This window comes from Castor canadensis, chromosome 11 (genome assembly GCF_047511655.1).
Source record: "Castor canadensis chromosome 11, mCasCan1.hap1v2, whole genome shotgun sequence".
Taxonomy (NCBI): domain Eukaryota; kingdom Metazoa; phylum Chordata; class Mammalia; order Rodentia; family Castoridae; genus Castor; species Castor canadensis.
Window position 1 is genome coordinate 57,596,485 of NC_133396.1, and position 12,315 is coordinate 57,608,799.

The 12,315-nt window shown below is 40.7% G+C and overlaps 1 protein-coding gene and 1 long non-coding RNA gene across 4 annotated transcripts in view; one reads left to right on the forward strand and one right to left on the reverse strand.

Moving 5' to 3' along the window:
• Window positions 1–6,066: 6,066 nt before the first annotated feature.
• On the reverse strand, window positions 6,067–9,836 carry LOC109703143 (uncharacterized). 3 transcript variants are annotated; one of them, XR_002213923.2, is made up of 3 exons: window positions 9,669–9,809; window positions 7,429–7,720; window positions 6,067–6,398 (listed from the first exon to the last, which is right to left on the reverse strand). It is a non-coding gene; the product is annotated as an uncharacterized lncRNA (long non-coding RNA). The 3 variants fall into 3 exon arrangements; XR_012438754.1 differs by having other exon boundaries at window positions 6,067–7,720; window positions 9,696–9,836; XR_012438753.1 differs by having other exon boundaries at window positions 6,067–7,720.
• A 373-nt stretch (window positions 9,837–10,209) lies between these two features.
• The window catches only part of Cox10 (cytochrome c oxidase assembly factor heme A:farnesyltransferase COX10), a 130,984-nt gene continuing 128,878 nt past the window's right edge, over window positions 10,210–12,315 (forward strand). The window contains exon 1 of the mRNA XM_074046867.1: window positions 10,210–10,348. Coding sequence (XP_073902968.1) covers window positions 10,306–10,348 — 43 coding nt within the window. The 5' untranslated portion in view covers window positions 10,210–10,305. The remainder of the gene's footprint in view (window positions 10,349–12,315) is intronic.

The window sequence follows — 12,315 nt, forward strand, 5'->3', positions numbered from 1 at the left end:
TACTGTGGTTCCAGATACTCAAGTCCCAGTTGTAGAATGGCTTAGTATTTGCATATAATGTGTACACATTTCCTGGTACACTTTAAATCATTGTTAGATGACTTATGACACCCAATTCAATGTAAATGCTATGTGGATAGGTGTTATACAGTGTTGCTTAGGGACTAATGACAAGGAAAATGTCTGCACATGTTCAACATAGATGCAATTCAGTTCTCAATTTTTTTCAGTCTTCAGGTGGTTGAATTTGTGGGTAAAGAGGCTGATTAAATAGTCTTTGTCTGTCCTTATACTTTCCATTTTATTCCAATGATCTCCTTACTTATTCTTGGGCAAGTACCACCAAGTTATTTAAACTATTGGAATGTTATAGTACATTGCCTTATTCCATTTTGTTTTCTATCTTTTCCAGGTGTTTTTTTTTTGTTGTTGTTGTTTTTGAGTGGTATTGGGGTTTGAACTCAGTGCCTCATGCTTGCTAGGCAGGTGCCATGTGAGCCACGCTTCCACCCCTTTTTTGTTTCAGTCTTTTTTCAGATAGGGTCTTGTGGTATTGCCCATGGCGAGCCTTGGACAGCATTCCCCCTGCTTATGCCTCCCAAATAGCTGGGATTATAGTTGTATACCATCAAGCCTGAGTTATTAGTTGAGAAGTGGTCTTATTAACATTTTGCCTGAGCTGGCCTTGGACTGTAGCCCTCCCCATCTCCACTTCTGGAGTAGCTGGGGTTACAAGCATGCACCATGGTGTTTGGTTTCTTGGCTATTTCTCTTTTTTTCCATATTTATTAGGATATATTAGTTGTGCAGAGGGGAGTCATTGTGACAATTCCAAATAGACTTACATTGTACATTGGCTACCTCACCCTCACCATCTCCCCTCCCCTCTCCACCCCACTTAAAACAATTGCAAGAGGTTTCATTGTCCTATTTCATATATGTTTATGAAGCCCATCAACCATATTCCCTCACCTTAATCTCCTCCATTCACCTCCCCCTCCCACAAGTACCCCTCGCCCCATACCTATTTCACAGTCCTGTCTTTCATTATTAATTCCAAAGTGAAAGTTCAAAGGGGTTTCTCAGTGCATCCCCGCTGTGAATATGCTTTACTTTGGTCAGTTCAACCCCACCCATTACTCTCCCTTACCCTTTCCCTCCCACCCCCATTATTCATCAGCTTTTTGTACATATTGTTATGTCCTCTGCCTGTGCAGATGTTATGTATTTTGATATTGTTGATCCTCTATCTCCTTTCCTTTCCCTCCTCCCCTGCATTCCATAGAGTAGTTCCACTGTCACAAACATGTTCTACATATGAATTTGTATACGATCATGTTTTGTTTTTGTGTATATGTTTATCTTTTGGATCTATTCTCTACATATGAGAAAAAAATATGTGGCCTTTGTCTCTCTAAACCTGGTTTACTTCACTTAACATGATATCCTCCACTTATATTCATTTACCTTCAGACCACATGGTGTCATTCTTCCTTATGGCTGAGTAAAACTTCATGGCATATATATATACATATATATATATATATATATATATATATATATATATATATATATCACAATTTGTTAATCCATCTATAACTTCTAGGACATCTGAATTGTTTCCATAGCTTGGCTGTTGTGAACACTGCTAGGATAAACATCAGTGTGCAACTGTCTCTATTGTATCCTGACTTATGCTCTTTGGATATATGTTCTTGGCTATTTTTTTCTTTTTGCAGCACTGAGATTTGAACTCAGGACCTCACCCTTGTTAAGCAGATGCTCTTACCACTTGAGCTTCTCTGCCAGCCCTTTTTTTGTGAATGTTTTTTTCAAGATAGGGTCTCATGCACTATTTGCACAGGGCTGGCTTCAAACCGTGATCTTCCTTGTCTCTGCCTCCTGAGTAGCTAGGATTACAGGCATGAGCTATGACCACTGCCCAGCTTTGGCTATTTCTTGATTATTTATTCTTCCCCCAAATCCTTTAGACTTGTGTCTGGGATTATGTTACAGCTATATATTGCTTTGGAGAAAATTAACATCAATCCAATATTCTACTAAAGCAGAAACATGGTGTGTCTTTTATTTTATTCAAATCTTTTCTGTCCTGGGGCAAAGTAGTACTGTTTATTCCACTGTCCATTTCCATTTTCCAGATAGCTCTTGCATTGCAGGGTGATATGATTAGTTCTGACCAACAGGCTGTGTATATAATGGCTATTTGCCACTTCTGGTCAGAGGGACTCAAGAAAAAGCCAAAAAACTACTTGAAATCAAACACCTTTTAAAGAACCATACTGGCATAATAATAATCTATTTCAGATTAGATATTGTTAATAATATTGGTAATAACAGAATTATTATAAGGAGCATGAGCACTACATTCTGGTTACAGAGCTGAGTAGTCACTATACTGGCTATAAGATACTTTATCACTTTTCCATTAACTCATTAATCCTCAAAAAAAAAAAAAACCACAAAAAACCCTTGACATAGGTACTGTTATGGCTTGTATTAAAAGATGAGTTAGTTAGTGGAGGCACAAAAGGGGTTAAACATCTTGCCATAACTAGTTACAGAGCTAGAAAATGGAGGAGCTCAGATTTAAATCTAGGCAGAACTCAGAGCCCAGGCTCTTAAGCGGAGGCTCTCAGGTTTTGATTTACTGTGGCATTCCATTATTCCAGGCAGAAGTGCATATAGGAAGCAGTGAGGGAGTGAGTAGAGTTGGGGTAAGAACTTGATGGTCGTGCGTAAGTGCTTCTATTCCTGTTTGGTGTTCTAGCTCACAGTTGAGGCTCCAGGGAAGAACCCTCTACCTCCATCCACAAAGAGCTCTCCACCTCCATTCACCTCCACCCACTTCCTTGGTTTTAAGGCAGCTATTGCAAGTGACCTGCTGTCTTCAGCACAGCTCTTTCCCAGTGTAAACTGTGATTGATGCTTTCAGAAGCCTCTGTGCACCTACTCCCAAATTCTGGCTGTCCTGGCTCCCAGCCCCTCTTGCACTAAGAGAGGTCTTAGTTGAATTTTGCTTAGTGGACTTTCCTCTTTCCTCATAGGTAACTCTCACCCTTTAAATGTCATAAATCACAGACCAGTGGGCCCTTTCCTTGATTTGATCTAATCTACATTCTAATTTGTATAATTCTTAGAAATTTTGGCCAAGTGGACACTACCCCATTTCCAATGCAGACATGCTCTTTTCATAGAGAATTTGGGAGGGAGAATTAATTAAATGCATAAGTGCAAATAGTTGTTTTAAACATGGGGTTCGTTCATAGAAATTTTGATGAGTATTTAAAAAACACTACTGAAAACCCAGATGTCAGTCGAGGGAACAAATTATCTTCCTCTCTCAACCCTCCATCACCTTCTGTATGTGGAAGGGAGGAGTTCTGCAAAGATTTATTTTCCCACTGAAACTTTCCTTAGAAAATGGAAATGATTACAGTCAGTTTCAAGTGATATTTTTCCTGCAGTTGCATAAATCATGGAGTGCTGGTCAGAGCTCATTTTCAGTTGATGTCCTTTTGTGTTCCCTTCAGTTTCTAGATTTTAAACTCCAATTCATGAATGAGATCTTATCTATGGAAAAAGTTCTTCATTACTCTGGGGCAAACTGATATTAAATAAGGATAATTTTTCATATAGCTAAATTATCCAATTTAAATTGCTATCAGATCATATCCTTTTAATAATTTTTGGCTTGAAAATGATCTTTTACAAAATTATTACAACTTTAGATGGTAGTTTGATTTGCTTTAAACACACTTATAATGTTAAAAGTTGGCAACCCAATGTTGGTTTCAAAATTAGTTTTGACAATTTTTTCTCTATATATAATCCCAAACCCTTTGAACCACTGGAATTTATCTTCAAATAGTTTTTCAATTAGTGGAATGGTTTCTGAGTCCTTGCATTTCTGAGAATGTCTGCCTGTCCTGCTGAAAGACAAATTACTGTTTAAAACAATCTTAGCTCATAACTGTCCCCCCTCAAGACCCTGGGGAGTCATTTGGCACTTAACTGTTGCAGAGGAAATGTCTGCAAACAACCCAAAGTTTTGTTCCCTTATAAATTTTTACTGAATAGTTGAAAGGTGTTTTTTTTCCCCACTCATTAGACTTTCCCCTTTCTGAAAGTGCATGAAATAAAACATGTTGTGGCTGCCAAGGGGCAGATTCTACCATCACCCAAGTTTAAGTCTAGTTTCTACTCTTTACTACTGACTGTATCCTTAGGCAGTTATGGGTTGACTTGTGGGTCTCCAAGTGCTAACACCCCGTAACTGTGAATGTGACCTTAGCTGGAAAAAAGGTCTTTGCAGATGTAATCAAATTAGGGTGAGGTTGTTACCATGGAGTCTAAACCATTATGACTAGTGACCTTAAAAGAAGACACATACAGGGTGAATTTGCAGTCACACACAAGGAGGAGAAGTGCCATGTGAAGGCAAAGGAAGATAGCCATATATAGGAGGCAGCACAATGTCTGGGGGGTTCCAGAACATGGAAGAAAAAATGAAGGACGCTCCCCTAGAGGCTGTTGAAGGAGCCTGGTCCCACGACACATCTAGCCTCCACAATGGTGAGATGGTACACATCTGGTTTTTACGTCAACTAGGTTGTGGTAACTCATTACAGCAGCCCTAGGAAAATCAAGACAGACTTCTCAAACACTTTGGGCTTCAATTAATTCAGAAAAGGTAAATAATAATCTATTTAAATTAAATGTGATTAAACAACATATTTAAATTTGGTACAGTCTATCTGATAATGAATGGGTTATATTGTTATCCTCACCACCATTATGAGCAGTAACTTTCTGTGCTACAAAAATGTTTTTCTGTATACTCTCTAAATTTTTATATAAAGCTTATATAATTTTTATAAAGTGATAAAATCATTTTTCTTAATGGTGAATCACCAGGTCCACCACCAAAAATTTTGGATAGGCCTCTGGAATTGGTATGGTGTGAAGGTGTTCAGATATGGACTCATTAAGTATTGAAAGTACAATGCAGTTTAAGTGGTAGACTTGGTATTAGTATCCTGCTCTAGAAATATGGAAACTGAGGTTAAAAGAAATTGAACCCAGGTCAGAAATGGGGAATTCTAGACTAGGATGAAAATGAGAATCTGTAATACATAAAATATGGGAGATGGTCCAGCAGGAGGATTGAGAACACATGCTGTGGAGTCAGACATGTTTAAATTCTCATTGTGACACTTTCTACCTATGTGAACTGGGGAAAATTATTGAGCCTTTTAAGGTCTCAGGCTCATCTGAAAATGAAATAATATGTATCAGGGAAAGTGTTAAATAAATGCTCTATTTTTTGGAAACATGAAATGACAATTATTTTTAAAAAAGAAATTATCTTATTTCCTGTTGACTGTTAAGGGAACAAATGCAGAGAATGGCCCCTTGATGAGAACTAATAACTGATTTCCGAAAAGAGGTGAGGACATTCATGCTTTCCTAGTACCTTATTAATGATTGTCCTGAAAATAACGTATCTGGGATTCTGTTCACTAATTTGCCTTTAACAAGTCTCCTTATACTTGGAATTCTCTAGTTTTTAATATTGACAGGTTACTTACCAGAATACATATAAAGCATTTTCTAAGAATTCCTTAGAGCTAACAGAAACTGTCTTTAAAGGACAGAGTCTGTTTTCTGCTATGCTTGGAACATTTCACCTAAGCTTCACTAGGCTCCAAAACACTGAGGAGAGAACAAGGACTGCTTTCCTGATGTGGGAAACCAGACATTCTGATGTCATTAAGGACTGGGACACGCCCTGAATAGTAAGAGAAGATGGAAATGAATCTGCAGAAATTGGTTTTCTTTTGTGTATTTCAAGCATTGTGGATTCATGCTATATTAGAAACAGTCACCAAATGGGTACACTGGTGCATGTCTGTCATCCTGATACTCAGGAGGCTGAGCCAAAGGGATTGCAAGTTGAAGCCAGCCTGGGTTACATAGTAAGACCCAATCACAAGCAAACAAAACAAAACAAAAACAAAAACTCAAAGGAACTAGAAACAGCCACCATATTTTAATTTGATTTATTTTTATTAGGCACGATGTCCTTATTGGAGAGCTGACAGGATTACAGTTGTTTTTCTGTGTCATCTGCCCTTGGCAAGCTTTCATGCCAGGTTGTGACAAACAGGACACCCAACAGAAGCTTAAGCATCACGTCATAGCAACAAATCTGCAAATAGATGTTCCTAACTTGGTACAGTGCTCAGCAATTTCTTCAAGAAACCACGCTGTTTTTTTCACTCTGCCCTCCTCAGCATGATTTTTGTCTTTTTCCTTGTCACCTCATAGCTGCAAGATGGCTGCCTCAGCTCCTGGAATTACATTCTCAGCCTTGCTTCCTGGGAATAAAAGAGGAGGAAAGGCATAGAGAATACCTTTACATGTCCAGTTCTTTCAATGTTAAACAAAATTATTTCCCCAAACCTCACTAGCAGGCTTTTCCTTTACCTCTATACAGAATTGGCTAACAGCCACCTTCACTGTACAAGATAGTAAGAAAGTGAGTGTTGGGCAAATGTAAATGAGAGAACGCTGACTTGAGGCAATCACGACTCTTCTCCTGGACTGGGTGTTTTGCTCCCCTTAACAGAATCAGGGTGTTTATTCAAAAGGTATAAGGACATGGCAGTGAGTAGAACCTGCTGCAGTATAGTTATCTACCTTGGCTCCAAACCCTGCTTCCTCACAGTGGCATAGTTGCCAGTGTGCACACCAATGGCTGTGGGCTCACTGACTCTGCCAGTAAAGGTATGATGCAACAAGCCTGGGACAGAGAGAACGGACTTGCTCCTCCTCTCTGCTTCCCACCTGCCCACACTTTCATGAGCACCACTCGAACACTCTTCACTCTGGAGTAGCAGGTGAGCCCTGCTTGCTTTCAGCCTTCCCAGTACCTAAGAACCAGCATGATCGGCTTCCATTGAGGCCCTTTAATGTCCTTGCTCATAACTTATCCCTATTAATGCTCTTCTTTAGGGAAGGGGGTGGGGGCACCTTCTTTCTGTAAAATATTAAGTAGACTCTGGTGAACAAATTCTGACTGAGAAGCTATGTGATCAATAATGGGTGCAAGAGAAGGTGTCTGGTCTTTAGGAATATTTCTATAAAGTGAAGTAATTTCTATTACCCACATAAAAGATTCTGTGCCTGACAAATTGGGACAACTTGTCTAGACCGTGGTGCTCTTATTCCTAAACGGCACAGGGCACACACAGAGGTATTGTTTGTTATTAGCCAGGCACGCTGAACTTTACTATTAATTTAAATTCATATTTATGGTATATTGATTTGGATTAAGTAGTACTGCAAGTGCAGAAAACCTAAACTAACACTGTATTCAATTAGAAATTTATTTCTTCTTCATCTAACCCAAGGGCTGTTTTATCCAGCACTTCCACAAGCAGCTGGTATCCAGGCTCCACCTATCTTGTTTCTCTGTAGACCTCTTCATGGTCCAAGATGTCATTCAGGTTCCAGCCACTTCATCTGCATTCCAGCCAGCAATGAACTCCTTATAAGGACTTGCTCTTTTAAGGATACTCAAAAGTTAAACACATCTCCTCTAATTGCATCCCATGGTCCAAAATTAGTCATGATGTCAAGTCACTCTGCAAAGGAGGCTGACAGATGTCTTCTATTTGGGGCAGTCATGTCTTCTAATCTACATAAGGGAAAAATAGCTATTAGTAAGATGGCAAGTGTGTTTAACAGAAGTGTTACTTTGGTCTCCTTAAGTAGTTCCTCCTGACTTTACCCTCAGGTTTTTTTGTTTGTTTTAATAATTTAATAATAGATTTAGTGAGTTAATTCACTTTCTGTACAATCTACCTATTTAAAGTGTATAAATCAGTGTTTTTAGTGTATTCAGAGTTGTGCAACCATCACCACAATCGATCACAAAGGTTTTCATCCTCCCCTACATCCATTAGCAATCACTCCTCTTTTTCCTCTACTCCCTCTTCTAGCCCTGAGCAATTGCTAATCTACTTTCTGTCTTTAAGGATTTAACTATCCTGGACATTTCATACAAATTGAAATCATACAATATGTGGTCTTTTGTGACTGGCTTCTTTCATTAGTATAGTATTTTCACGGTTTGGTAACTTTGTAACATGTATTGCTACTTTACTTTCTTTTTATGGCCAAATGACAGGCCACCATATGAATAAGCCACATTTTCTGTAGACATTAATAAGCTGATGGATACTTGGGTTGTCCACTTTTTGGATCTTAGGAAAAATGCTGCTATAAATATTTGTCGGACATTTGTTTACAAGTCTTTGTGTGGATACCTATTTCCATTTCTCTTGGGTATATCCCTGGGAGAGGAATTGCTGGGTCATATGGCAGCTCCTATGTTTAACTTATTGAAGAACAGTTGCATCGTTTTCTAAAGTGACTATATCATTTTATATTCCTATCTGCAATATATGAGGTTTCCAATTTCTTTGCATCCTCACCAGCACTGTTGTTATTTAACTTTTGATTATAGCCATCCTACTGGGCTGAAGTGGTATCACTCAGCTCTGATGTTTTTTAACATGAATTTTAGAAGACATACAATGAGACGGAAAAAATGCTGACTCTATGTCTAGAGTCAAGGTTCTATTGCTTGGAGTGAATCACTCAACCTCTCTAGATCTCAGTTTCCACACCTATGAAAAAGTCGAGCTATATGAATATCTGAGGCCAATCTCTGAACATACCATTAATCTACAATGACCAAAAAACAGACTTGTCTATGGCATTTTCTAAGGAAACTTGGCCTGGAAAGGTAGGTCTAATTAAGTGAGATATTGCAAACCAGAAGGTCTGATTCATCTAACAATAAGCAAAAATTGTCAATATGAACATACTTCACAATCCTCAAAGTTTTTTGTGAAATGTTTGGAAAACAAGAGTTGAACAAAGTTGTGGTAGACTCTTAAGTTACTTAACCAGAATCCATTCTCTACTTCTTTCTTAGTTTAGCAATAGGCCTGGGTCCCAACACCCCAACAGTGATGAACTTTGTGCCTGGCCCAAGCCAATTAGTCACTGCAATCCTGTTCTCTGTTTTCTCAGCCTTCTTCGTAAACTGGGGAACTCTTACTGTTCCTTCGACTGAGAAGTGAGTTTACATTTCTGAAGACTGCCCTAATCCAGTTACACAGAAATGTCACCTCACCTGGGTTTCTGCAACACTTTCTATATTCTCCCCGCCCCCCCCAATCAGAAATAACTTCCTGTCCTCCCCCAGAGGTGCAGTGTAGCTCCTACAGAGTCCAGGGGATCTTACTTTCCCCACTGTTCCTCTGCCTAGCAGTGTCAGCTCAGGTGTACCAAAATGGCTAACACATGGTCACTGAAAACAGAAATTGCCCGTGAAAGACCCACTTACCTGTTTCTCTCTTCCTTTATAAAAGCTCTTTTCTTGACTGTGCTTGTTGACTACGGCACCCCAACACGAGAACTGACAAAGCGCTGGGTAAGACCTGTTCTAGCAAGCACCATAGCCATGATTTCATCCTTAACTGTTAGTGCCTACATGTACGTGTAGGTGTGGCTACCGAGACCTTATTTAATTCCCAACTACCTTATAAAATAACAATAATACTGTAATTATCTACCTTGTACGGCTAATAACCGAGGCTCACCCGACTTTTACGTGACTTCCCCGAACAAGGTCACCAGGCGGGAGACCGCGTTCCCGCCCCGTCTCCATCCCAGATCCTCGGGTTCCCTTGGTGTGAACGAAGCTCAAGTTCTTCCGGGCTCCCACGTGACCGCAAAAATGGCAAAGCTGTTAATTGCCACTCATCACATGGGAAAGCAGAGGCCCTGCTACAGCATTCATGTATTTCCTCTCCGCGTCGGGGCGACAAGAGTGGGACTTTGAATCGCCCGCAAGGAGTCGGCGGCCACGCCCTGCCCCTCGGGCCGGTCACCCTAGGACCAGATCGGCCCTGACAGGATGCCTACTAACTTCTGGGAGCTGGAAGGGCAGGGCTGCCGTCCGCAGCGCGGCTTTTCAGTCAAGGACATAGCCACACCGTACTTCCTGCGTTTCTCCAAGGTATCTCAGGCAGGTGACACTTCAGCACCACCCCATCGATTCCCAACGCCTCCAGCCAAAGCCAGCACGCCGGAAGTGACGGACAGGAAGTCCCTCCTCCTGCAGAGGGAGGGAGAGCAAGATGGCGGCGCCCAGTAACCGGTGAGGGGAGAGGACAAGGGGATAGCTGAGAGCAGCCAGACTCGTGCGCTATGGCCGTATCCCCGCACACTCTCTCCTCACGCGTTCTGACAGGTACTGTACCCCGCTTCGGGGCGACCTTTGGAAAATTCTCCTCTTTTTGCCACGTGCGAGGCTGTGGTTCTGGCTGGCTGTAACCTTGGAAGCCCTTGGTGAGGTCGGGCTGGTCACCTGTGTGAGGAAGTGACCTTTGCGGTACCCTGGAGTGAAGAGACAACGGAGCCGTGGACCATTCTTGCACTGTGAGCTCAGTGGTCCACACCTCGCTCCCTCAGAGGTTTGGTATCTGGTGCTTCTTTGAGTCTTTTGATAGTGAAAGCAAAAGGAGAGGACAGAAAAGGACCGTAGGGCTTTTCAAGACTCTCGGCCCATCAGAGTCTCAGTTCCTAGTCACTGGCTTTTAATGACAAGGGAAACACTTTGTTCCCACTCAGAATCTTGTTCCAGTATAAAGGATTGCGGTGATAATGATGGTAATGATGATGACAACTACAGACCGAGACCCCTTCAGACTTTTGGCTTTTTATCATCACCATGATCCCCCATATAATCTTCCCACTTGAAGGACTTGTGACAAATGTATGCCGAAGCTGGAATGCTCTTCCCTGGCTCTTGACAAGGTCTCATATATCAAATGTCACCTTTTCGGAGAGGCCTACTGTGAGCACTCTATCTAAAGTAGGGCCCCTGCCCCTGTCTTCTCACATCACCCCATTTCTTTCTTTCATCATGGTTAGCACAGACTGCAGTTGTGTACACACACACACACTGAGTTATTTTCTGTTTCTCCTAATTAGAGTATGCACTTTGTGAAGGTAGGGACAGTGCCTCTCTCTGGTTCACCTCTATTCCCAGTACTTAGGGTAGTACCTTGTGTACATTGTTGGCTCTCAGTAATCATTTGTGAATCAGTGAAATTTGTCCTGATACAAACATTAAAGAGAAGGTTGGGAGTTATTTTGCTTTCAGTATTTTAGGATAACTAATGGCTATGGTGGTCCATATTAGAGACCAGATAGTAGAAGATAGGGACTGCCTTTTGGTTACATACAGAAACTTTTTTTCAGGCCTCGCCTACCACACACAAACAACGTCCGTCTATGTTGATCACTGTGATTCCTTTCTTTTTTCCTCATGTTATTTTTTGGGACCTTTTCTTGTCTATGGGCTCTCAGGGCAAATCATTGGACTTTTCTGGAATTGAGTTTACTTGTCTATAAAATGAGGTAATTGAACTAGATGATCTCAAAGGTCCCTCTTGGTTCATAAAGTAGGGCAGAGCATAGATAAAACAAGGTTGGGCAGGTTTTGGTAATTATTGAAACTGGGGAATAAGTAATAAGGGGCTCATTGTATGCTTCTGTTTTTATATATTACTGCAATTTTCTATAATGAAAACTTTTTTAAAAAAAGGACTGTGGGTCTTTTTTGAATCACTTCTTTGCTACTTTCTACCATCCCTGATTGTGAGTGTTCTTTGATCCTGACTCTAAGCACTCATATTCAGTGAGGTCATTCCTTCCTAGTGCTTGAATTATCCCCTCTGTCGGAGCCTTCTTCAGTGTGTGTCCCTCAGGGAAGCTGTCCTCCTGCTTTTCTGTTCTGTGTTTTCAGCTTCCTTATAGGACATTTCCACTTATCTGCTCTGCATTCTCTAGTATCAGTAGACAGGCTACTGTCCACATGTTGCTGGATCAGTCTTTGCAGTGGTGGAATAGAAAGAATTAATAGTTTGTTTTCCAAAACTGTGAATGTAATCGCCAAGAAATCTGATAGTAAGTGGACTGTATGACTTACTATGATTCACTTAGAAGACCTACTAAGAGACCTTGATTGGAAGAGGGGGCAGAGGATGTAAGTCGGGATTATGTTAGATATCTAGTAGTTACATCTGATTTTGCTCATAAAAGTTCAAAAAAAATTTTTTTCCACTAAATAAACTTCAGGACCTTTCAAGCAACTTGTCTCCTTACCTCACTATAAAAGCCCTACACAAATGCCTCAGTGTTGATTGTGAATGG